The sequence below is a fragment of the Lipotes vexillifer genome, unplaced genomic scaffold (assembly GCF_000442215.2).
Source record: "Lipotes vexillifer unplaced genomic scaffold, Lipotes_vexillifer_v1.1 scaffold749, whole genome shotgun sequence".
Lineage (NCBI taxonomy): Eukaryota > Metazoa > Chordata > Mammalia > Artiodactyla > Lipotidae > Lipotes > Lipotes vexillifer.
Genome location: NW_006782834.1, coordinates 2,552,977 through 2,580,632, shown reverse-complemented (window position 1 = coordinate 2,580,632; position 27,656 = coordinate 2,552,977). Strand labels below are relative to the sequence as shown.

Sequence of the window (27,656 nt, the reverse complement as noted above, 5' to 3'; positions counted from 1 at the left end):
GGTCATAAAATATAATCTTTTCACTTTATTTTTTAAAGTGCAGCTCTTCAAAAATTTCATTTAAAAAGATCATCTGTAAGGAAAAAAAAAATGCGCTTAATTTAAACACTGATTTTAAACATGAACAAAACATCAGGCTAGGTTTATAAACTCCAGGAGATCCCTGCAATAGGAAAAGGTGGCCTGTCAATAGGTGGCTGCCAAGATGATTTGATTTCAGGGACAGCAGAAGGGACTCCTGCTTTTTTCCTCATGTCTTTCCTCTCACCTATGGCCTCACTGATGCCTGAAATAAATTTTGAGTGTCCTGGGTCCTTCAGTGTCTGTCTGATCCTGCAAAGGAGCTGGGCCTGCCTCACTGTGACTTTGGAGATACATAAGTCTTACCAGATATCTGCCCCCTCTGCGTAAGTGAAGAGGTAACGCTTTGCCCTGAAAGCAGGTTTTCATCAGGGGCAAAGCGCACTGAGCACCAGAAGACTAGCTTTCATACGAACAATTCAAAATAAATACTTAAGACTGACATAAACATGACACAAATAACAACCATACACTCAATGCCTGTCAGAAAATATGTATGTATAAATGTTAAGGATGCTACTCTCTTCTAGGAGAAATACCAGCCTATGTCCTCCTTCCCCCATCCCTAACCGCTGCCCTCCCCCCCCAAAAAAACTTTAGCAAACCTTCATAGCATAGGTGAATTCGCTCTTCTGCTTTTAACTCGGGTTTCGGATTCTAGTCATGTACTTGTCTGGGCTGGCAGCACTCATTACTGTAGTATAAACCGTGTAGCTGAAAATGAGAGGAATTTTAACATATACATCATTTTCTCTAATATTCCAAAGAGGAGAAGAAAAATCCCAAGCTCTTTTCCTAACACTTGGGACCCAGGACAAGAATACAAATAGAGACCCACATATGTCAGGCTATTTAAAAGTTATAATTCAAGCAACCATATAAAGTGTTCTTTCCTATTTTGACAACACTGTGGAAGGCCAAGTTCAAAATTCTCAAACTCCCCAGAGTTCCACACTGTGGCAATGAGGGAGAGCTGGCCTTGGCCTGCAGCCCTGCTCTGCCTACCCCACAAATGGCACATATGTGGATGCTCATCTAGGCTTCATGCACCACCCCCAGCAAACAGCCATCCCTTGGCCACCACCAGGCACAGGACGTCCATGAAGGCTGCACACTGCCATCAGGAGAACACCACCCAGGGAAGTGGACCACACAGGCCCTGGAAATGGCTTGGGCGCTGTTCAGGATGAGAATTCCAGGGTTCTGGGTACTTGGGCCAGACTCTGAGTGGATTCCTTATATCATGGGAAAGTCAGAGGAAGGCCAGAGTGGGGCCCCGGAAGCTCAGGGATCAAGACAGGGGGTCCACTGGTCCAGATCTAAGGATGAAAAGTACAATGTCACTTACTCAACATTCTGCAGAGCAAGAGACACAAATAACTTGTGCACATGCACATACGCATGCACATACACACTGAGGCTCCTACCCTTCACTCCCTTTGACTACCTTTTGCCCCAGACACCAGCTGGGATGCCTGCTCAAAGCACTGGGAGCGGGGCAGTTTAGGAATAGGCACTGGCACCCCACAGCTGAATCAAACACTGGGCTGAAGACAGCACTATGAGAACATGCAAAGCTTGTCAAGGGGAACGAAGTTTCCCTGAACAGGACCTCAGCTGCTTATTTACTTTAGTCATAATTCTTTTTTAAATTTTAAAAAAAAAATTATTATTTTTGGCTGCGTTGGGTCTTTATTGCTGGGGGCGGGCTTTCTGTAGTTGCGGCGAGCGTGGGCTACTCTTTGTTGCCAGCTTCTCATTGCGGTGGCTTCTCTTGTTGTGAAGCATGGGCTCTAGGAGTGCGGGCTTCAGTAGTTGTGGCTCACAGGCTCTAGAGTGCAGGCTCAGTAGTTGTGGTGCAGGGGTTTAGTTGCTCCGTGGCATGTGGGATCTTCCTGGACGAGGGCTCAAACCCGTGTCCCTTGCATTGGCAGGCAGATTCTTAACCACTGCTCCACCAGGGAAGCCCTTTAGTCATAATTCTGTTCTCCATCACTGTTTTAATATTGTCTCTGCTTATAGCCACAGCAGAGGACGGAGCTCCACTGCAGGGGACTGTAATTTTGTAGCACAGCACAAGGGGGCAGCATAGAGATCCTTGCTTCTGTTCAGACATTTCTAAATATTAACTTCACACACTGAACAGACGTAGCTGATGGTAATCATTACATGTAAAAGGGCTGAGAGTCAGGGATCTGTGTTATTTCTGGTTCACTGGTGATAATCATTTAAATGTAAATCCTGTTGGGTTTTCAATTATACAATAAAGAAAAATGCATCTTGGTAAACCGTTTATAACTTCTGACAATTCTATTTCGACAAAACATTTGCCATTTAAACATTCATAGCCTTTAACTCAGTAATCCTACTTCTGTGATTTCAGCCAAAGAAAATAATACAAAAACAGGGGGGAAATGTACAAATATATTTATTTCAGAGTTTTAATAGAGGAAAAACTAACAACTGGAGAATGTTTAATCCAATTATACTACATTCAATCAGTTATGATGCAGCTACTTAAAATTATAAGGGCTGTTCACAGCATGGAAAATGCTTTATTAAAATAAATATTAAAAAAACTATTTGATTATACTATTAACCTTTAAATGAAATATTTATCATTTATATAACTATTTAAAAAACTATAAGAACACAAAAATAGGTTAACTTTTTTTTTTTTTTTGCGGTATGCGGGCCTCTCACTGTTGTGGCCTCTCCCGTTGCGGAGCACAGGCTCCGGACGTGCAGGCTCAGCGGCCATGGCTCACGGGCCCAGCCGCTCCGCGGCATGTGGGATCTTCCCGGACCGGGGCACGAACCCGTGTCCCCTGCATCGGCAGGCGGACTCTCAACCACTGCGCCACCAGAGAAGCCCTAACTATTTTTTAAATGACTATTAAAAAGGCAAAATTGTGCCCATCTGGAAAGGGTAATGGTGAGTTGGAGCTAACTCCTACAGGCTGGTGAGAGTCAATGGTTAAATATGCAGGAAGTTTATGAGCCAACTGTAAGCTTGAAATAGGCCAGGGTGAGTATTTACACCAAGGAAATCAATAAATGCTACAAATCAGGAGAGTCTTTTGTTTTTGCTCTCTCTGCCCTCAAAGAACTAGTCCACTAGCATAGTGCTAGGTATCATTTGTGACCCAACTAGCTCATTTGTTAGAGTGGGAAAATACTGATTTGCTTTTCTGTAGAAGATTGTTTTAGCTGTTAGAATATCGTTTATGGAATTAATTTTTTAGCAATTATCTTTTTATCTGGACATACTTAAAAAAATTTCAAAGAGATATATTCCTATTACAGTACAAAGTGAACAGAGTAACACCAGTTTTGAAAATGTCATTGTACCTAAGGAATCTTAGAGCACCCAAATATACAAAAGGTAATCTAGAGGCCGTCAGGAAAAATACTGTTTTATATTTGTGTGAAAGAGGATCATTTCAAAGAAAAAAATCAATTGGGTATTTGAAACTAAAAATCCCTTTACAAGTTTTATCCATATTAGGCTATTTCTTGAAGAATACCATTTTTGATATTCTTGCCTTGAAGAAAGAAGTAAGGATGATGAGAAAGTAGGAAATGCTGGGTTTTGGAATTTTTGGAGGTAAGAGAAGGAGATAAGACTCTGTGATGACTTGCTACCTCTTCTATTTTAGGCCCTACCTCACTGAGCTGGTCGTGGGCACAGAGAAGGCAATCAGGCAACACCTTGAGGGGTACGAGGCCACGAAGTGCGGGCTCTTGGCCTATTCAGCCGTGCTGTGATGGTGACGGCGGACCTTCAGAGCTTCCTGTACAAGTTTGGTGGGGTCTGCATCTCAAGTTTAACTAACCGCTTCCTGTGGCAGTGGCAGTGGCAGCCCGGCCCAGCGGTTCACCTCAAAAAAAAGGAGGTGGGTAAAATCCCAGGCTGTAGACCCGAGAAGCCATTGCTCACAGAATGCTACTATCAAGGGCACAGGCTAAAAGAGAAACATTAACTTAGGCACTGAATCAGCTGTGAAATGAGCACGGGGGTAGCAGAAACTCCCCGGGAAGATAAAGGAAAGCCAAAGGTATCTAAAGCTTAGTACTAACAGTGAAATTAGGGAGCTCCCAAACAGCGAAGGTGGTCCCCAGCTAGCAGACAGATTTAGGATGAGCATGTCATGCCCTCCTCCTTCCAGATCACTCTATCCTCCTTTGTTTTTCTCGACTCCTCACCTGACTTTTGCTACATTTGTTTATCTGTCCCTCCCTGACAGTAGAATGCTGGTCCCAGGAGAGCAAAAGAGTCTTTTTTGTCAAGGCTGGCTCCACAGCACCTAGAAAACCTGCTCTGTGGGAGCCCTCAGATCCCTGCTGAGCCAAAGAGTGCAGGAGAGAGTCTACTGTGCCAGGGTGATGTATGAACAGACGTGCTTAACACGTCACTTACTTGTTATAAACCGGAAACACTGACAAAACCTGCATAGGAGAAATCATATTAAAAATGATTAGAAATTTGAAAAGGTTCATGCACCTCAATGTTCATAGCAGCACTATTCATAATAGCCAAGATATAGAAGCAACCTAAGTGTCCATCAACAGATGAATGGATAAAGAAGATGTGGTGTATATATACAATGGAATATTACTCAGCCACAAAAAAGAATGAAATTTTGCCATTTACACAACATGGATGGACTTGGAGGGCAATATGCTTAGTGAAGTAAGTCAGACAGAAAGACAGATGCTGTATGCTTTCACTTATATGTGGAATCTAAAAAACAATACAAATGAATGTATATAGCAAACAGACTCACAGATATAGAGAACAAACTAGTGGGAGAGAAAGAGGAGGGGAGGGGCAAATTAGGGGTATGGGATTAAGAGATACAAACTACTACATATAGGGACTTCCCTGGTGGTGCAGTGGTTAAGAATCTGCCTGCCACTGCACGGGACACGGGTTTGAGCCCTGGTCCGGGAAGATCCCACATGCCACAGAGCAACTAAGCCCACGCGCCACAACTACTAAGCCTGCGCTCTAGAGCCTGTGAGCCACAACTACTGAGCCTGTGTGCCACAACTACTGAAGCCCATGTGCCCTAGAGCCTGTGCTCTGCAACAAGAGAAGCCACTGCAATGAGAAGCCCGCACACCACACGAAGAGTAGCCCCCGCTCGCCGCAACTACAGAAAGCCCGTGCACAGCAACAAAGACCCAACGTAGCCGAAAAAAACCAAAACCAAAACCAAAACTACTATGTATAAAATTAGCTACAAATATATTATATGGTACAACAAAGGAAATACAGCCAATATCTTTTAATAATTATAAATGGAATATAACCTTTAAAAATTATAAATCACTATGTTGTACACCTGAAATTTATGTAACGTTGTACACCAACTATACCTCAGTAAAATAATAATAATAAATAAAAGACTATTAAAAGGTAGGAGAAATATGCGCAGAATATCAATAGGAATAACCACTGAACACTTTGGTGTATCTCGGGGTGACAGTTAAACTTTTGAAACCTTTTTTTTCTTTTAAACATGAACACGTTACAACTATGCTTTTTTTTTTAACATGCAGAAAAACTCAGGTGAAGATGATACTTTAACCTAAATGGTTACAAGTTCAGAAAATGTTTTCCTTTTAAATGTTTTCAACCAGGAAAAACTTCTACTTTAATATTGCTTGATTTCAGAAGAATTTTTTTTTTTTTAAATCACTATTGAGAAAGACACCAAACGTCCTGGGTAAAAGCTGGACATCGTGACACAAGTTACCTGAAAGAGCGTCTCCGGGCTGAGGTTTGCCTGGCCCGTGGCATTAAGAGCTTTGATGGCAGGTGTTCTGTAAGGACAATGGTCAAAGGTCACTTGGTATTTCAGCAAACTCGGAATCCCACAAGCTCTCATTTTGGGAGGCTCAATGCAAGGCCTAGCCTCATTATCTCCCTTTCCCCCAAACAGATTCTGGCCCCCATGCATGTTTGCTACCTTGTCTCAAACCACCATGGTGGAATTAATTCAACCCCGTCTGCTCAAGGAAGCCAGGATGATGAAAATGTTTTCTGTGAATTGAACAGTTGCCACCAAACACACGGGTCAGTAAAGCCAAGGAAAAATATATAACTACTTGCCTTTTGGGGACGCACTGACTTATAATTATAGAATTTTCAAAATTAGAAGGGAAATTAAAGCTCCCCAAAAGTTTATTTATTTAAGTGCAGGGAAATGTTTTCCTTCCCAAAAAGTCTTACATAGAAAACCATGAACCTTGTTCCATCCTTTCCTTTTACAGATAGGTGAACAGAGGCCCAAGAGGCCACCCAGTGAGTCATCAGCAGAGCTAGTAGCGGAATCTAGAACTCCTGACCCTGAGGTCAGAACCAACCTTGTCTTCCCAACACCCAGCCATCTGCCAAGAAGCTCCTTGCCATGCTCTCCACCACATACCACACTCTCCCATCCGGGCCAAGGGCTAAGGTACATTTTCTGGGAGGGGACAGCACCTATAGTCCTCTCCAGTTCTGGTAGCAAGAGGGGCACATTCTCCTGACAGCAAGAAAACACTGCAAACCAGAAAGTGTTTACAGACTACCTTCGGTCATCTCTCTTAGGCACTGGCTTCCAATGGTCATAATTTGTCTCAACTAGGAACCACCTGCAACACAGCACATCATCTTGTCTTAGCCAAGGTCATTTGGGACATAGCTAAAGAAAAAGTATAGAAAAATAAAAAAATACCTCTAGTTTCACCAATTAAAGAAAAAAAAAAAGATTACTGATACAAAATGACCAGAGCCTTTAATTCTACTCACGCTCCATTTAAAGGATCTAGAGGCCATATGTCTGCTGGGCCATCTCTGTTCCTTGTGATGACCACTCCCTCCCGGGGGAATGTGCCACCAACAATGTAATAAACATCAGCAATAAGGGGAGTCTTGGCCAATTCGTAAACAGCTGCTTCAAAGTTTTCTGATTCACTCAGGGTCTGAACAAAATAAAAAAACAAACCTGCATTAGCATCATCATACGTGGCAGTTATCCACACCAACTGATGGACAGCTGGTCCAAAGCACATTCTCCTGCTCTATTAAGCCATGGCTATAATCTTGAACTGCTCTGACCGCATTCTCTTGTCATCAGGGCTCCTGAGATGGAAGAAGCCTCGATGGAAAGCCAACAGCGGCAGGGTTTTTCTCACAAAAGAGAACTTTGACAAGTTCTCTTTGGTGAGAGACCCGGCTCACCAAACACAGGCTGCATGATTTCAAGGCAGATCACCCTCGCAAAGATCTCCCCATGTTTCTTCATTCATTTGTTCTTTTAGCAGATATTTCCTGAATGCCTGTTAGGTGCCAGGCCCTGTGCTACTGTGGGAACAGAGCCGTGAATATGATGGACCCAGTCCTTGCTCTCCCCAGACTTCCAAAGATGAAAGTCAAGTCAACAGGCAATAGTGACACAATGTGGTAAGTGTCAACACAGGAGAAGGAGATGCTGTGGAAGTCACAGCAGGCGACCCATCCTTACCCAGGCCATTGAGAAGGTCCCTCAGGGAGCTATCGCATGAGCTGAGGTCAGAGAGACAAAAAGAAGTCAGACCAGAGAAAACAGTGGTTGTGGGGTTGGGAGTGGGCGTGGGGAAGAGAGTTGTAGCTCAATGGAATAGACTGGCAAAGGGCTCGAGATGAAAGACAGCATGCTACATTAGAACATTGAGCAGAACTGGGCTTCATCAACACTTCCATAGGTCTGCAGCATGGATGGTTAAGGGGATCACTTTCCAAATATTCAGCTTCAAAAAAAAAAAAAAAAGACTGAGGGCTTTCCTGGTGGCGCAGTGGTTGAGAGTCCACCTGCCGATGCAGGGGACACGGGTTCGTGCCCCGGTCCGGGAAGATCCCACATGCCGCGGAGCGGCTGGGCCCGTGAGCCATGGCCGCTGAGCCTGCGCGTCCGGAGCCTGTGCTCCGCAACGGGAGAGGCCACAACAGTGAGAGGCCCGCGTACCGCAAAAAAAAAATAAAAAGACTGAGAGCAAATATTCAGCTTCCACGTGTGCTCCTTCCTCAAGCTCATCTGCTCGAGAAGGTCCTGGATAGAGGGCCAGCCCCTCCCACCTATACCTTCACCAACACTCTTCCACCACTTTTGGAAAGTACAGCCATCCTGCTCACCCATCCTGAATAGTGCCAAAGCACAGTGTCAAGGGCGGGGAGAGGGTCAAGCAAAAGAACGATCCAAAATATTGGTGTCTGCAGAGGTGCCATCGTTCAGCACCATAAACCCGTAACCACGTCAAGCTCTGTGGACTGTTCCGTGCCTTATACATATCACTGTTAGGGTGGGGTAGTTAGACTTGAGTTGGTTTGTTCTAAACTCAGCAAAATTATAAGTGAGGCAATAGGAGTGATGGAATAGTTTTTGGATTATGTCACCTATAGCATCCCCCAACTACTATCTAAGACTTCATCGCCTCTAACAGAATTCTATGAGAACAATGCAAAAGAACATCAGTAAGAAATACTGATGGCAGTGGTGCCTGATTTCATTCACCCAAGTGGCACACTCAGGGGGAGACAGGTACCTTATCTATCTCAGGGAATGGAGGAAATGGGCAGTGACTGCTAATGAGTACAGAGTTTCTCTTTAGGGAAATGAAGATGTTCTAAAACTGATTGTAGCGATGGCTGCACAACTCTGTAAGTACACTAAAAACTTTAGACAGATGAGTCGTATGGCATGTGACTTGTATGGCATTACCACAATGAAATACATGTCTACCTTAAGACCCAACAATTCCACTCTTAAGTACTTCATAACCAACTGAAATGGATAGATGTTTACAAAAAGACTTGTACAAGAATTTCTACAGCACCTTATGCACAATAGCCCCAAACTGGAAACAACCCAATGCCTATCAACAATAAAATGGATAAATTGTGGTATACTGATACAACTATATCTTCTTCAATAAAAAAAAGGAATGAGCTAGTGGTACAAGCAAGGATGAATCTGAAAAACATTATGCTGAGTGGAAGAAAAAAAGTCCATATACTATGATTTCACGTATATGAATTCTAGAACAGGCAAAACTTGCTATAGTGATAGAAGTCAGAGTGGTGACTGGGGGGAGGTTGGGTGTCGGAGGAGGTTAGAAATTGACCGGAAAGGAGCACTAGGGAAATTTCCAGGGACATTTGGAAATGTCGGCCAACTAAGCATGGTCACTCGCCATCTGCCTCTGCAAGGATTAGGTCACTAGCCACTGCAGTCGCTGACCTTCAACACATCCTGAAAGGAGTTCAGAGTGGAGATCAGGAATAAAGAACTCTGTGCTCTGGGAAAAACTGGCAGAACAGGTCTTCAGATAGTTAGATATTTTCAGGAGAAGATTTTATGAGCCCAGTTCTTGCATCTCCTCATACCTAGAAAAGCACTAAAATCATTAATGGCGACATCTGCTCCTCGTGACCAGCAGTGTGCCTCAGCCAAAGTGTGTGCCTGACTACACATACCCTCTTCACTAAAATCATACATAACACTGACCTCTCCCCCTACCTCTCTGAAGCAGTTTCTCAGAGCTATGTGAAATGCTGTCTCCCAAGATATAGCCCTCATTTTGCCCCAAATAAAACTTAATTCACAGCTCTCATATTGTGCATTTTTTTTCAGTTGATACATTCTATATCTTGTTTTGTTGGTGGTTACATGGATGGATAAATGAGTGTGTAAAACTGTCAAAACACACTGAATTAAACCCTTAATATCTGTGCATTTCATTGTATGTAAATTATATCTAAATTTTTTTTTAAATCACTGGTGTTTAGATTCCCCTGGATAGACTGATTGATTGATTGATTTGTGTGGCTGCACCAGATCTTACTGTGGCACGTGGGATCTTTGGTTGTGGGATCTAGTTCCCTGACCAGGGATTGAAGCCAGACCCCTTGCATTGGGAGCACAGAGCCTTAACCACTGGACCACCAGGGAAGTCCCTCCCCTGGATAGATTTTAAATTATAGTTTTATTTTTAAATGTCAACATGTACAATACACTGGATTTCTGCAGCTTTTTAATCTTATGATGAAATACTTTAGAAGTCATCTTTAAAATTGTGAAAAGATGGGCTTCCGTGGTGGCACAGTGGTTGAGAGTCCGCCTGCCGATGCAGGGGACACGGGTTTGTGCCCCGGTCCAGGAAGATCCCACATGCCGCAGAGCGGCTGGGCCCGTGAGCCATGGCCACTGAGCCTGTGCATCTGGAGCCTGTGCTCTGCAATGGGAGAGGCCACAACAGTGAGAGGCCCGCGTACCGCAAAAAAAAAAAAGAAAAATATGTGAAAGATGCATAGTTTGTCAAAATCTTTAGGGAATATTTAAGTAAAATGTTTAGGAGAGGGCTTCCCTGGTGGCACAGTGGTTGAGAATCTGCCTGCCAATGCAGGGGACAAAGGTTCGAGCCCTGGTCCAGGAAGATCCCACATGCCGCGGAGCAACTAAGCCTCTGCACCACAACTACTGAGCCTGCGCTCTAGAGCCCACGAGCCACAACTACTGAGCCTGTGTGCTGCAACTACTGAAGCCCATGCGCCTAGAGCCCGTGCTCCGCAACAAGAAAAGCCACCATGATGAGAAGTCCATGCACCGCAACGAAGAGTAGCCCCCCGCTCATCGCAACTAGAGAAAGCCCGTACGCAGCAACGAAGACCCAACACAGCCAAAAGTAAATAAATAAAAAAATGTATATAAGAAAAAAAGTTTAGGAGAATTTCAAGTCCACAGGGGCTTGATCATTTAGAGCAGGACAAGGAAGGGCCAAAAAGGCTAAACCCAGGCAGGGCCAGATCCTTTCACCAGAGATGTGCTCCTGAAAATGTGCTTCCTGTGGTCAGATTACAAGTTATATGTGGCCTGGAACCCTGCTGACTGATAGCGAACCTAAAGCTGATGTTCCTTTTGTTGTGTGTAGAGCTACCTTCTAATGCATTTGTTTTGCTAATCCAGATACTTGCAAATGGAGATTAAGATATCTGCAATTGGAGATTCTAAAAGGAGGGCACATCTCTATCTGCAGAAAGACATATCTGTCTTTTATCTCAGTTAGCTACTGTGGAAAACTCTAGCCTGTGACAAAGATTCTCTTCTTGACCGAACTCTATCCAGGCTCCTGGAGCCCTCTTCTCAACTATGCCTTAACCTCAGCCTATAAAGACTTGGACAAACACTATCACAGCTTCTGACAGCTCAAGGCCACGTTCTTACGATGACTGTAGCCCCCTTATAGTGCCTGCCTGAAAAAAACTCAAGGCTTCCCAGAGAATTTACAGCTAATACCTGAAGACAGGGCCCCTATGTCGCAGTCTCTGCGGGAGGGTAGGAGGCTGACTTACTTCACATGGAGAACTCCCTCCTTTCTACTTTTGCTAATTTTTCACTTCTCTGACTCTACTGTGCTCCCCTCACCCCCTCCCCATTCCCTCATTCTCCCTTTAAAATACTCAGTCAAGCAGAAGTTAAGTTCCATTCACGCTGGACACTTTTCCCTATTGCAATATTATACTATTGATAAAAATCTGTCCTTAACACTTTAACTAGTGTCCCGCTTTATCTTTAGTACTTATTATCAAAAAAGGTGATAGGCATTTTGTAAACCTTTAAATGCTTATTCTTGTCAGGAGCTTCTTACATTAGAAACAACATTGTTAAATGACACAGCATCACAACATGAACACAGTTTAGAACATGACATTAGGGTGAGGTGGGCTCGACAGTAAAAATACTCACAGTGCGGATAAGCCAGCTGACCGGTGAGTGTCTCTGAAAAAGGGCAGCAATCATATTCTCCCACCACCAGCCTTTATCTGCCAAGGATAGAACAATAAGTATATGCTCGAGTTGCTGCCCCAGAGCCACGTTTCAAAATTCCTAAATCTTGTTTCTTTCCCGTAGCACAAGTTGATGTGAAGAAAGGGTGGTGGATGAAGAGTGATTTTATTAGCAACCAATTTTCAAAGATGAAGCCCAAATTTTATGGCAACATATAAACATGTACATGTATATGTGTGAGTGTATATGTATGTATATATGTATTTCATATGTGTGTGTGTGTGTGTGTGTATAGTCTTTTACCTGGAAACAATGATGTTAAAGGAAATCATTCTATTATATTACTTCATGCAAAATGAAATTATGTAGCTAATAAGAAAAGTGACTCAATAGTATTTGGAAGGGCTTCCCTGGTGGCGCAGTGGTTAAGAATCCGCCTGCCAATGCAGGGGACACAGGTTTGAGTCCTGGTCTGGGAAAATCCCACCTGCAGCGGAGCAACTAAGCCTGTGCGCCACAACTACTGAGCCTGCGCTAGAACCCGTGAACTACAACTGCTGAAGCCTGTGCGCCTAGAGCCTGTGCTCTGCAACAAGAGAAGACACCACAATGAGAAGCCTGTGCACTGCAATGAAGAGTAGCCCCCGCTCGCCACAACTAGAGAAAGCCCGGGCGCAGCAACAAAGACCCAAAGCAGCCAAAGATAAATAAAAATAAATTTATTAAAAAAACACAGTATTTGGAAGACTGTAGAGCACATATATATTTCAGAACTTTAAGATATGGGCTCATTTATTATTATTATTTTTTTGCGGTTCACGGGCCTCTCACTGTTGTGGCCTCTCCCGTTGCGGAGCACAGGCTCCGGACGCGCAGGCCCAGCAGCCATGGCTCACGGGCCTAGCCGCTCCACGGCATGTGGGATCTTCCCGGACCAGGGCACAAACCCGTGTCCCCTGCATCAGCAGGCGGACTCTCAACCACTGCGCCTCCAGGGAAGCCCCTATTTTTTTTTAATGCTTTTTAACATCTTTAAAATTATCTGTAGGGGATTTATTTCCAAAGAAAAATTTTCATTCAAGGAATAAGCATCTACTAGCCACCATATCCAGACTTGGTCCAGACCCTTGGAATTTAACAGTAACCAGAAGAAACTAGTGTACCATTAAATAACAAGGTTTTGATAACCATAATAAAGTAAAACAAGAATGTAATCATGAGTGACAGGAGAGGACTCCGCTGAGAGTAAGGATAGCCCCTCTGAGTTGTGGACATCTAGCTAAGGCGGGCAGAGCATTCCAGACAGAAGGCATAGGTGTCAAGCCTAAGGCAGGGACAAGCTTGGCAGCTGTCAAGAAAAGAAAGAATGCCAGTGAGGTCCAGGTGGAGGGAGAAGGAAAAGCATAAAATGAGGTGCTGGAGGTGATCACGGAGAGTTCTGAGGTCAGAGTCAGGGCTCTGGATTTGTCACGTGAAATGGAAAGTCAGGGACTTCCCTGGTGGTCCAGTGGTTGAGAATCCGCCTTGCCATGCGGGGGACACCAGTTTGATCCCTGGTCGGGGAACTAAGATCCCACACGCCGTGGGGCAACTAAGCCCATGCGCTGCAACTACTGAGCCCGTGGGCTCTGGAGCCCGTGCATCACAACTAGAGAGGAGCCCACGTACCACAGCCAAGAGCCCACGCGCTGCAACAAAAGATCCCGTGTGCCTCCACTACGCAGCCAATAAATAAATAATTTTTTTTTTTTTTTAAAAAGAAGAAGAAATGGCAAAGTCATGGTAGGTTTTAAGCAAGGGGACAACCTGATCATGCAGCTGCGGGGTGGAGAAAGTACAGGAGAGCGAGAACAGTAGTGGGGAGATCAGATGGACAGCTAGGCAGCAACACAGGTGTGACAGCCTAGCAGGGAAGGTGGAGAGAACGGACAGGGGAGAGTCTCGTTTTGGTGGTAGAGATGACAAAACTTAGGGACCGAGGGGTCAAAGAATTCTCCTGGTAGCAATTGGTTGAGGAGAAGTGCCATTCCCTGAGACATGGAAAATTAGGAGAGGTATAACTTTGGGTGGAGGAGGTTCCTAAGGGCAGGAAAAGGGGAAAAGAAAAGAGCAAGAGATGTGCTTGAACATGTTAAGTTTGGGATGCCTGGGAGACATCAACGTGGAGATGCTGAGCAGGTAGCTGGACATTTCAATCTGGGGCTCAGAAGAGGGCCAGCCCAGAGATGTGACAACAGTGACAAATACGTCCATGGCCCTTGCTCTGTGTCAGGCATTGCTCTAGATACCTTACATACATGAACTCATTTCATCCTACAGTGGGTATTATCGTCTCTGTTTTTCAGATGAAGAAACTGAAGCACAGAAGGGTTAAGCACCTTGGTCATGATCACCAGCTAGCAAGTGACAGCACCAAGGTATAAACCCAGGCAGCCTGGCTCTGGGGTCTGAGACTTTATCCGCAGGTGGTTAGGTCTCCCACACTCTATGCCATTTGTTAGTCCTCCTCCTTTTCTTATCCTTTTTCATATACTAAAGGCACTGTTGGCCCTCTCCATAATATCCAGAAACTTAACTGAAGATCTTAATTATCGCTGTTAATGAAGAGATGTTATTTTATCGTTCAGGCATTTTAACTCGGTCTTCGCAGACTAAAGATATAACTAGTTTTCATTAGCTTAAGGTTTAAAAACTTTTTTTAAAGAAATTTGACAGTATTTAATTAAATGTGTATGTAAAAGAATAACTCAGTTACTTTTAAACTGCTCATACCATAACTATCAGTTAAATAATTTGAGTCACAAAATGATGGAAACAAAGCCCCTTTTGTTTACACATGTTTACAGTCATTCTCTGTAAAACTTCAGTAACTGTCATGCTGTGGTTTGGGTACCATGGTGGAGAATTAGTCTCACTCATAGCTGACATTTGAGAAAATGATGAAGAAATACATGAGGATAAAGAACTGAGTCCCTTGGACACTGATATATCCTTAACCAGCATCTTCCTGGTCCAGCCTATGTAAAAAGATAAGAATACATCAAAGGAAACAAGTTGATCAGGGGTTCATCAGATGACCAACACTACACTTTAAGAGACTCCATGTACCTGTCTTTCTCCTTTATTCAGTTGCAATTCCTGAGGACAGAGACCAGAGCTGGCTTATCTCAGGGTTTCCCACACATTGGGAACCTGAGTGGTGTCCCCTGAGATTTAGGGGATGGCAGTGGGGTTATTTAATAGGGCAACCAGGCAAGGACCCAGTAGATCAATTTGAGAACCATCTCTCCCATCAACTAGCTGTCCTTTTATCTTGAAGCCTTAGTTTCCTCCTTTGCATAATGATGCGGTTAATAATATCGGCCCAGCCTATCTAATAGGACTGCTGTGAGGGTCTAATGAGAAAACTTAGGAGTAAGTGCACAGAAAACCTTAAAGTGTTTTACTTGTATAATGCCACCATATAGCCTCTGATTACTGCAATAGCTTCCAGACAGTCTTCTGCTTCCATCTTAACCCAACATGATCTAGTCTCTACAAAGCAGCCAATGATAGTTAAGAATATAAAGGTAAAACAGATCTGTTCACTCCCTGGCCTAAACTCTTCCTAGGGCTTCCATTTTGCTTAAAACCCAAACTCCCTCATGACCCTGCACCATGGCCTCAGCCTTCCTGTCTGTCTCTACTGTCACTCCCCACTTACTCCATCCTGTAACCACATTACACAGTCTTTTGTTTCTGGAATGCACCAGGAATGGTCCTCCCCAAACTTCTGCACACCCGGATCATGTGGGTCAGGCCTTCCCTGACCTTATACCTGCAGTAGCTGCTGCACGCCCTCCTTCATTCTCTATCACATCTTCCTGCTTTACTTTCTTGGTAGCATTTATCACTAGCTGAAATAATCTTCACTGCTTACTTGCACACTGCCCACCTACCCCCACTAGAATGGAAGCATGTAGTGTGGAAGGTGTTCCGTATGTTCTGTTGGGTGAGTGAATGAAGTACCTGGATAAAACTGAACAGGGATAGGGCTAAAAGTGCTTGGGAGTTTGTTTTGATTACCTCGTTCATCACCAGAAACAGTAAACTTGTGTGGACTCTGACCAGTCCATAATCCTACATAGCCGATAAAGGTGGTTCCCGTGAAAGCAATCTGAAATCAAGAGATAAGGCATCATCTCAACCCTCCAACCAAATGTACATTGAAATCACCTGTTTTGTCCCACAATTCCATGGATTTTTTTTTTCTTACAAGTTCCAACACAATAGAATAAAAACTCTGAAATAGTCTTCTAGAATATTTAACTTTGGGGGTCCATGGATAGAAGTCAGTGGATCTGTGACCTCAGATGGAAAAAAAAAAGGTACATCTTTATTTTCACTAGCCTCTAACTGAAATTTTACTCTCTCTGTAATGCATGCATGCAAGAACTCATGTAGTCATAGCAGTGCCTGTGACTCAAGTATTTTCACATACATAATGGCATCATACCTATGTTGATATGGTATACATACATATCTTAAAATATCATTCATTCTTATCACTACTCTGAATTTATGGTAGTTTCTAGACCCACTGCTAAGTTTTACCAGTTAATGTGTTAAGAAAAATTATAATATTGAAATGGTTGTATTTCAACAAAACTGGTTTCTTCGCAATCTCATGAATTTTATGTATTTATGAAACATTATTTTGAGAAGGGATCAATAAGCTTCATCAAAGGGCTCCTCGCAGAAAAAAGAAGCTCCATCCTAGAAGTAGCAAATGGGCTTCCATTTAAAAACTTATGTTGACTCGATTATAAGAGATTAATATCATGCATCTTACAAGCTCTGTGAAGTAAGGGGAAACAAGTGAGACTGTCAGTAATAATCACATTTAAATTTTAAATACTAAAAAATTCTTTTACATACATCTTTCATTTAATTCTCATGATTATTCCATGAGTTGTAGGGATCACACCCACTTTTTTTTTCTTTCTTTCTTTTTTTTTTGCTTTGCTCCCACTTTAAATGAAGGAAATGAACTCTAATGATTACAAGACACCACTATATCCCTGAGGAGAAAAACAAACTCTATCAGTTATTTCAGATACCAGACACCCAGCTCACATGGTTCAGTAAAGATGAACTAATACTTTTGTATTCTGAGAAATGAATGGGCCTAGTTTACTTTTTTCCTAGAAAGCTGAATTTTAAGTCAGTAACTTTTCATTTAATTGTTTATTTCTACCTCGTCTGGTTGTAAAATAAAGTGGCTAAATTACAAGGGGAAAATGCAATGGTCTTAATTTCATAAATGATCTCTTCCTCGAGACTCAATGAGGGTCTTCCATGAATTCTCCTCATTTCCATTCATGGCAGTAAAACAGAAATAAGTCTACCTCACTACTAAAGCCCTTATAAAACATAACTATAGGGGAAAAAGTAATCACACAGTCACTTCATTCACATGGCACACCAACCCTCACATCAGTGTTACTCTTGAAGAGCCAGCAAACTCAAGTTACAAAAATCAAAATCCCTGGTAGTTTCCAAGATATTTTATAACACGTAACTACAAATAATTATATTATTTGTAAGATATTGTATCTTGTAGCTCTGAAAAACTGTATTTCTAAATGTCTGTGCTTTCCAACCGTCTGTACCAGGTCAGTTAACATAAAGCCCTAGGTGGGGCAGGAGACTCTGATTTACAATCTGAGTTTTGGAGAGACAGCTACTTGAAGGCTGAAGGCCTGGGTTTTGTCCCACCTCTGCCTCATCTCCTCTTGTGACGTGGAGCAAGTTAGTCTCTGTAAGCCTCAGCCCTTTCATCTGAAAAATGAGGATAGAAATGTTGACTTGAGCCTGCCTCGCAGGGCTATCATGAAGATCAAAGGAGGTCCTGTATCTGAAAATACTTTTAAAACTATGAACACTAGATAAGAATAAGGGCTTAATTATTGGATGAATAACCTGTTCTTAATTTAGCAAAGCAATTTATTAGCCATGAGCCCTCAGCAGAAAGACAATACCCAAGTGTAAACTGTTAAATTTGGTAATAATAGCCTGAACACTGAGATAAGCCACACCAATAGACCATTTCCCATGAGAGCTCCAGGAGAAACAGAAACAAATGAAGCAACACCTGTTAGTTAGGGTGAGTCTAGAGGGAACAGTTGAAATTATTTTTATTGCATTTAACCTTTTGTCGATTTTTAAGAATTTTTGCTCATTGTAGAATAATGGAGAAAAGCATAAAGTAGTAAAAATAATTATTGTCCCCATTATTATTCAGTAATAATTACTAACATTTTAGCAGATGTCCTTTCAGAATTAATTTTCATGGATATTCTGTCATTGCTACCACTTAAAACCATTTTTGAAGTAAATCTTCAACTACGAATTAAACTGGTAATAGTGGTGAAGTAAAGGAATGAAATTGAGAAAGTAGAAACTTTCACCTTAAATATTTCTGTACCGTTTGAATGTTTTATGAGAAAGTTTTTGTTTGTAAAAGCAGACGACCATCTGAGTATTTCGTAAATGAGTTTCTAGTATTTGTGACTCAACCCCTAAATGCAAAGAACAAACTAAATAAAGTCCTTAAACAGTGTCCCCCCCGCCGAAGCCAAGATCTGACTTTTGCATTCTCTATTCTGTTTCATGCAATGACATGCTTTGTGTACACAATGAACATTGATTACTGCTATCTCTCTAGATATTTACACAGAAATGTGACAATAGTACATACTAGTTTGTACTTTTAAAGGAACTATGATGAAAATAAAATGATGTATACGTATAATTTCTTAAAGATCAAAAATAAGAGTAAAAAAAAATAAGAGTAGTGTGGGTCAATTATACTTTTAGAGTGAAGGACTATTTATTATTTGGCCACTATTTATCAAGCATATGCTTTGCATAGATTACTTCATTTAACCTTTATAACTATCTCCATAAAGTAGTTATTAACCTCTCCGGGCTGTAATCTGCAAAATGGGTTTAAGTAATTTCCCAAGTTCACAAAGGAAGTGACAGAAGCAAACTTCAAACCCAGGACTGTCAGATCCCAAAATTAGGTGTTCCTAGACATTACACTACCCAGCCCCTCTATTCTAGAAGCAGCCTGAACGTGGGAAAGCAAAGGAAAGAGCTGACTTAGCATCATAAATGGAGACCGATCATACACCCATAGAAATTTCCCTAGGGAAAACTGATTGACCTCTGTAAGTAGATTCTCAATAATAATAAATGACCCTTGTTTCTACAAGCGTAATTGATGTAAATCTCTCTTGTGGTTTTGTTTTTCCAGGAGGGTGACGTTTTTTGTATCTTAAATTGAAAACACAGTTAAGCTGCAGACCATCCAAGTGACGGCTAACTTGGGTTAGCAAGTCTCTCTGATTTCTGAACCTTACACTGTAGGGACTATACCTGCCCATTCTTTATGAACTGCACATCCACTGTCAAATTGCGTAAGAAATTTCCAAAAGAGTAATCCAGATTCCGGCCATGATAAATGTTGCCTTTGGAGTCCTGAGCCACAATACTGGTGCAGAATCTGGGAAAAGGGAAAAATTCAACATAAGTGAACAAGAAAAAGGAAATGAGTTTTTCATTTTAAAAATAAGTCCTCGGGCTTCCCTGGTGGCGTAGTGGTTGAGAGTCCGCATGCCGATGCAGGGGACACTGGTTCGTGCCCCGGTCCGGGAAGATCCCACATGGCGCGGAGCGGCTGGGCCCGTGAGCCATGGCCGCTGAGCCTGCGCGTCCGGAGCCTGTGCTCCGCAACGGGAGAGGCCACAACAGTGAGAGGCCCGCGTACCGCAAAATAAATAAATAAATAATAATTAAAAAAAAAAGTCCTCAAAGTAAAACAGTTTTCTTCCTTATAACAGACACATATGCTACATAATCCCTGTGCATCATAATTCAAGATGAAAAAGACAACTGGACACAACAGTGTTCGTTCAGTGTTACTAGACCTCTGCCCTCAGCACACAGGACACTGAAAACATACTTAATGCGAATTTCATCCTAAATCTAAATGTGAAACGGACTCATTCTGGGCTCAGCGAGTTCACTGAACTTTGCTTAGTCCTCTGCTTGGCAGTATGTAGTCTATTTAATACACCATTCAAGGCTGGCTCAAGCTCATCTCTCTCTCCTCTGGATTTCTCAGAGCAAGCACCACGGCAGCTAACTATTTTGCTCCACAAATTTTGTTTCACTTTGTCTCCTTGGAAAAAGGGTGAACTATTTAGGGGCTTGCCACTTTTTCTGTCCCCCTTAAAGCTCCCTGCAGAGAGCTAATAAGAGAAAAGGATCTTTTAAGAACTCCCAGCCAGAGAGAGATATTTTGAGGAAAAGACGAAGAAGTCTGTTAAGATGTCTAAAGGTCCATATTCTCTGAGAATAAGTAATGTTATGTAAGAAATACTTGGATATATCATGTCCAATTCTGGGACAGGGGAAAGATATGTATGTATACACACACACACGAAATATCCTGAAGGATGGATAGTCATTTCTGAGTAACAGGACTGTGGTTAATTTTCTTTATACTTTTCTGTATTTACTAATTTTCTATGATTATATATTGTCTTTATAATTAAGAGAGAACAAATGTTACCTCCTTTCCTGTTTGTTTAAAAAAGGAAGCTTGGTCACGTTTTAATTTTTTCCAAGGTGTCTGATTTTCCAAAAGTTCACATCAAGAAGCAAACTGATCAAACACTGGAAGTAGCTAAAGCAAAGTCTGTAGACTCTCAAAGGTGATTTTTCAAAATTGGAGAGACAACAATTTTTTCATGTCATGCCCAAATGTTTTGGTGTGAGCTGGCCCACAGCACAGGGAACAACTAGGGAGCCAGGCTCTGCTTTGGGGGATGCACTGCACTGTGGTGGGGACACGTGCTTTTAGCAGCAACTCTGACCACTCACCATGCATCTGACTTTCAGCAAATTGTCCCCTCTGAGGCTTGGTTTCCACATCACAAAAGGTAATACAATCTCCAGTGCCTCATACCCAGTAGGCTCAATAAAGCGTCGCTAATCTTACTTAATCTGATTCAAAAGCCTTATACCAGAAATGAGGACAAAACATTTCCTTTGTTAATGCTAGTGGAGTCTGATGGTGCTTTTTCTTGCCAGGCAATTCAGTATATACCTTAATATCAAATCCAAAAGTTAGAATGTTTTCTTACTAGAACTTTTGCTCTAGTTGATTTGAATACAGTGACTCCAACAAAGGAAGAGGAAAATGGAAATGAAAATAAATTGATTTTTTCACTGAGAAAACCACATGTCAGAATAGGAAAAAGATGGGGGTAGGAGACGAGGAATGGCAAAATTAACTTAGGTCAATTGAAAGGCACTTGTGTCTTAAAACATTTCCCGCAAGAGGAAGGCAGTCACAGTGCTTCTTAACCTACTCTACCTAGATGTTCTGGGAAGATGGCAGCAGGCAGTAAAGTTTCATTATCCACAGGAAAAAAAATTTTGTAAACATCTTTCGGCAGCGAGAAGCTATAAGTATCTACAAGATGTTACTAATGAGTCTGGTGTGGTGGCAAAACAGTAAGTCCTGAAGACAGAAACCAAGTCAAATCTCTCTTAATTCCAGGACCTGTTACTGAGCCAACAGACTTGAGGCTCTCCCTGCACTTTGCCTGGGATCAACCACACACTCCGTATTGCTTTCCCCTGTGTGTGCCACAGCTGATCATGCCCACTCCGGGTACCATATACTGGCTTGCCCCTACTAGCCAGAACAGTGTAGCCTGTGACCCCAGCACTGGAGGCAACAGGCTGAGAAAGAGGAATCATGATCGCTAGCCATGATGAACATGGAAAGTTAAATGCAGGGTGACAAATGAATGCTGGGACAGCCCCCTGCATTATAAGGCTGGGCAGTCATTGGATTAACTTGAGTGGGATTATTCCAAGACCTTCCTGGGAAAGTACATGTCGAGCAGAGTTTCAAAAGTGGGATGCTACCTGGATTGGCGAAGGGAGAAAAGGGGACTTCAGGTAGAGAAACAGTTCAGTGTTGAGGTCAGAGAAGCTGCTTTCCTTCTCGAAGCTTATAATCTGCTGCTCAGTTTTACCCAGAGAAGCAAAGAGGAAGCACTGGAGGTTTCTGGGCAGCCCGGTCACCACCCTGCTTTTATTACACTGAAAACATGTCTCCTCTCACTCAGATGTGGCAGGAATCCGGGTCAAGTCTCAAATTAATCCGCGCTAGCGCGGGGCACTCACGCGGTGGACTCGTAGGCCAGGTTAAGGAGGATGCAGTCGGCCAGGGTGAAGTTCAGAGCGTCGCACTGGCCGCGGATCTCGTCTGTGAAGGGCTGGGGCAGGAAGAGCTCCAGCTCCCAGACAGCCTTTCGGATCAATGCGAGGACCCACTTGGGGACAGTATCCCTAGAAATGAAGAACCACGAGAGTGTCTGATCTGCTCAGAGGTTCGGAGGGGTGCGTGTGTGTGTACTAGGGGAGAGGGTACCTAAAGCTCTCATCCTTAGGGGTGACTTCTAGGTGCCTCGCTTACCGAGAGAGCTCACAGTCCAGGTCCAGCCGGCATCACCCAAAACGCAGCGTCCCGAAGAGAAAAGAACACTCCGAGAGAGGGAAGTAGGGCGACCGAGAGTGGTCCCCAAAGGGGTGGGCCTGGGGGCCCAGGAGGCCTGCTAGGGGTGCGGGGCGGCGTCCCCTACTCGGTAGCTGAGCAGCCCGCCGGGGCGACAGCCCGGGCGACAACCCGCGCGCCACCCTGATCCAGAATGGCTGGTGGACTGGCGTGCCACTGGAGACGCCGAACTTGAAAGTCAAACCAGCTGCGCGGGATCATCCCCAGCCCCGGCGCTGCCTGGGGCACTAGCAAATGCCAGCTCTGGTCCCCGTCACCCCTGCACACGCCAGACGCCCGGGGTGAGCGGCATGGGGTGGAGGGCAAGGCTGTCCGAGAGGGAGGGGAGGGTCACAAATCTCAGTGTGACGCACATTGGGCAGCAAGCGTCCGGGCTTTGCCGCTCTCCGACCCCCGCCCGCTCCCCCTGTCCTGCACTCACCCGATGATACGCGCCATAGAGGCGCGCAAGAAGTCGCGGTCGAAGTGCTGCAGCACTGGCAGCCAGCGCAGCTCGGGGGCCGCGTCCAGGCTCACGTTGAAGAGCGGCGGGGCGGAGGACGAGGCGGCGGCCGACACCCCGGCCCCGGCCAGCAGCAGCAGAGCCAGCGCCTTGCGCGCACTCGGACCGGCGGCTCTCATAACTCGGGCGGCCTCAATTGGACCGCTGCCCGCGCCCTGGGGAAGCGCTGGAGGACGAGGAGGAGGCGGAGCCTGGGCGGAGCCGGGAGGGCTGGAGGCGGAGCCCGCGCGCCGCTTGGCCCGGCTAGTCACGCGGGACCCGGAATGGTGAGGGGAGCGGCCTCCCCAAGTCTAGCATCTGCGCTTCTCGCCCCGGTGCCTCCGTGCCGCGCCCCGCCCCCGGCCAAGGGTGCCGCCCTGCTCCAGGTCCCCCGAGGGCGCTAAATGCGGCCGCTAGTTTCTGGCCTCCCAGTCTCCGCCCCATCCCACCCAAGTGGTCCGAGAGAGCGTAATCTGCGGCCTGGAGGGCGTTTACGAAAATGGTTTTCAGCTGCCAAGAGGGAGACAGCAGAGTCCTATTGCGGTAGGAAGGGCCTTCCCACCCCCGCCTCATTTGCTCTTATTTAAGTTCTTCAAAGGTTTATCTGGATTTTATAAGAAGAAGGAGAGCTTTTGCAGTTCAGCAGCCCCACTTCTTTTCAGTTACTTTAAAAAAGCTAAAAAGGTAGCTAACATGTGCCAAGTGTTTTGCCCACTCTGTCTCATTTGACTATCAAGACAAGCCAGAAGATACGTTCTCCTGACTCATCCCTGTTTTCCTGATGAGGAGTGTTATGTAATTTGCCCGAGGTCACATCGCTGGTGAGCTAGCCTCAAAGCCAGACTGTCAGAATCCAAATTTCCACCTTCACAATCATTAACCTGAAGCAGCCTCACCTTTTCGAGTTCCCAGTTTGGGAGACAAAAGGTGTTAGGCTCAGGAAAATCACCAGACTTAATAAGGGTGGAACATTTTTTAATGGTTAGCACGGTCGTCCGTAGGTAGAGTAAGTGTGTAGGGGAAACTTGGAAAGTTCGCTTTTTTCAGCCCCCTCCCCCAACTAGAATACATCATCACTACCTCTGATTTTTTCCCATTTTTTAAATTGAAGTATAGTTGATTTATACTGTGTTAATTTATGCTGTACAGCAAAGTGATTCAGTTATACACGTATACATATGCTTTTTTATATTCCTTTCCATTATGGTTTATCACAGGATATTGAATATAGTTCCCTGTGCTATACGGTAGGACCTTGTTGTTTATCCATCCTGTATATAACAGTTTGCATCTGCTAATCCCAAACTCCCAATCCATCCTTCCTGCACCCTCCTCCTGGCAACCATAAATCTGTTCTCTAGTTCTGTCTCGTAGATAGGTTCATTTGTGTTATATTTTAGATTCCACTGACTTTTCCCAGTTTTGTGGCTTACATGTCACTGGGCTAAAGTTTCAAGCTTCTGTTCCCATTTCTTCCTGGTCTTTCTGTAAAATTTAAGACCCAGGCTCATTTGCTCATTTGCAAAGCCTGAGTAACAGCAGTTGCCTGCTTAAGCCATAGGTGCATTGAGAGAATCACCAAGGGAGCAAACAGATTAGTTGGGTTCAAAGAGATGTGCTTGCATTGAAAAAAAAAAAAAGTGACTTCCTGTCACTTCAAGAGTGATATTAAAAAGATAAAAATTAAAAACAAATGCAGAATTTTTAAAACAACCATGATAAAATGTATTGAATGAACAAATCTACAGTGTGGTAAAATAGGTGTTATTCACAATTAAGCTTAACTAAATATAATTTCATATAATCTATTCCTCTATTATTAAAAAGTTATACATATGTTATAGGACAGTTTAAAACAAAGATTAAAGGGAGATCTGGAATTACAAAACTATGAGCCCTCTCCCTTCTGCTGCTTCTATGCTGTGCAGATTTCAGAGATGCTATACACTGATTTCATGGTTTATTTATGGAACTGAATCTACAGTTTAAAAAATACTTCTGTGGAGCGTGCAGGAAGGTAGATGATCTATCAGAAACATGGGATATAATGTTTTTATAGCTGGCATCTCATTTTGTTCAGTTTAAAAGTAGTGTGGGGACTTCCCTGGTGGTCCAGTGGTTGAGTCTCCGCGCTCCCAATGCAGAGGGCCTGGGTTCAATCCCTGATCAGGGAACTAGATCCTGCATGCCACAACTAAGGCCCGGCACAGCCAAATAAATTAAATCAAAAAAAAAAGTAGTATGGTAGTTTTAAAATAGATCTACATATTCTTCAATACGCTTCCCTTCCAATGGTGGAGCCTAATTCCCCTCCTCTTGACTGTGGGTTACATTTAGTGACTTGCTTCTAACATGTAGAATATAGCCAAAGAAGTAATGGTGTCTGACTTCCAAGATTAGGTCACAAAAGACATTTTGGACTCCTTGCATTGTCTCTCGGATTGCTCACCCTGAAGGAAGCCAGCTGTCGTGTTCTGAGGGCACTAAAGAAGTCTTATGAAAAGGTCCCTAACTTGAGGAACTGAGACCTTCTACCAAGAGCTGGAGAGGAACTGGTCGTATGAATAAGCCGTTTGGGGAGTTGGATTCTCTAGCCCCAGCTAAGCCACCTGAAATTCCTGACCCACAGAAACTGTGAAATGATGTTCATTGCTTTAAGCCGCTAAATTTTGTGGTGTTTTGTTATGCAGCAATAGATAACTAATACAGATCTGGGTAATGCAAGTGGAGTGATACCAAATACCTAGAACCGTGGGTGTGGCTTTGGAACTGGGAAGCTAGCAGGAAGATAGTTTGGTGATTTCTTACAAAACTTAACATACTTTTACCATATGATTTAGCAATCATTCTCTTTGGTATTTACCCAAAGGAGTTGAAAACTCAGGCCCACACAAAAACTTGCAAATGGATATTTATAGCAGGATTTTTAAATGGCAAAAAAGTGAAAAAACCTAACTGCTCTTCGGTAGGGTAATGATAAATTGTGGATTTATGGATAAATAATGGAAAACTATTACAACAGTTAAATGATAGAATCTTCATTTATCCAGAATCTAATGTTGAGTTATAGTCAGCAAAAAGATATATACAATGATACTATATATGTAAAATTTTAAGATACTAATGATACTTTAATGGAAAACTATTACAACAGTTAAATGATAGAATCTTCATTTATCCAGAATCTAATGTTGAGTTATAGTCAGCAAAAAGATATATACAATGATACTATATATGTAAAATTTTAAGATACTCAATGATACTTTTATTACACACACACACATACATATACATGCACAAATATAGTAAAAAAAAAACAAAAAACAAAAAACTAAAGGAATAATAGGTGTCAACTGCAAAAGAGTAGATATCCCTGAGAAAGGGAGAAAATGGCTGAGTGGGGCTTCAGTTATACTCAACATTCTATTTCTTTAAAACAAACCAAAAAAGGTAAAAATTAATATTGAATAAATCTAGGAAATGGATATGTTTCATTATTTTCTGTATGTTTAAAAATATCACAATTAAAATGGTAAAATGTTTCTAAAATTTTTTAAAAGAGGAAGATTCAACTATCCTTAAAGTAAGTTGTGAAGTATGCTAATTTATTCTTAGTTTTCATGTCATCCTTTTATACTTCCCCTCCTGTAACACTTTCCACAATTAGGTTCCCACGTCATCTTAATTTTCCTTTAGCCCTTAGCCAAATTCCCTCTTAAAGCACTCCTGGATCTGATCTTACTATCTAAATAATAGGAATACTAGGTATACCAAAATTGGATCCTGCTATAAGAATGGAACTAGAGGTGTTTTATATTTAAAAAAAAAAAAAAGAAAAAAAAAGGGCCATTGGCACTCCTGATTCTCAGGCCTTCAGATTTGGACTGAATTACACCACTGGCTTCCCCAGTTCTCCAGCTTGCAGACAGCTGATTGCAGGATTTCTCGGCCTCTATAATCTCCTGAACCAATTCCTATGATAAAATCTCCTCATATACATAGGATATATGAGATATATATATCTCCTATTGGTTCTGTTTCTCTGGAGAACCCTAATACATGCTTAATACGTAGAGGAAAGAAAACCCAATCAGCTATATTCACACCACACTATTTTCATATTGCATATTATACTTACAAAATTGTAAGTTGTAAGAAGCACCATTATTTTATGTATCTTGAAGAGAAACTTGCTGACATTTAAACTACAACACAATGCTTTCTTATTAGAATTTTAAAATGTGTATGTATTGAAAGAATTCTAAGTCTTTTGTCACAGACATTTAAAAATAAACTACCTGCTCTTGTACATGTTTGAGGAAGCGAAACAAATTGGTTAACATATTGCATAAGCTTTGCATTCAAAATCAGACTCTTGTGAGTCTGTCTGACTTGGCTGGCATCCTAGATGCCCGTGTTTTTCCATAGCGCACCTGTGTCATTAAGAACCTTGGTGTTGCAGCATTTCTTGAGTTCTCCACTCAAAAGGGGGCTTCTGAGCTTCCCTGGTGGTGCAGTGGTTGAGAGTCCACCTGCCGATGCAGGGGACACGGGTTCATGCCCTGGTCCGGGAAGATCCAACATGCCGCGGAGCGGCTGGGCCCGTGAGCCATGGCCACTGAGCCTGCGCGTCCGGAGCCTG

General features: G+C 43.1%; 1 protein-coding gene across 1 annotated transcript; it reads right to left on the bottom strand.

Annotated features, from left to right (window-relative positions):
- NAAA (N-acylethanolamine acid amidase) lies at positions 1-23,204 on the bottom strand. Its single transcript, XM_007455429.1, has 11 exons — positions 22,955-23,204; positions 22,143-22,307; positions 19,317-19,443; positions 15,960-16,050; positions 11,853-11,929; positions 6,881-7,053; positions 6,661-6,723; positions 5,844-5,910; positions 4,502-4,530; positions 687-795; positions 1-73 (listed from the first exon to the last, which is right to left on the bottom strand). The coding sequence occupies exons 1-10, from the start codon at positions 23,152-23,154 to the stop codon at positions 720-722; spliced, it is 1,068 nt and encodes a 355-aa protein (XP_007455491.1). The 5' UTR covers positions 23,155-23,204; the 3' UTR covers positions 1-73; positions 687-719.
- Positions 23,205-27,656: the final 4,452 nt, after the last annotated feature.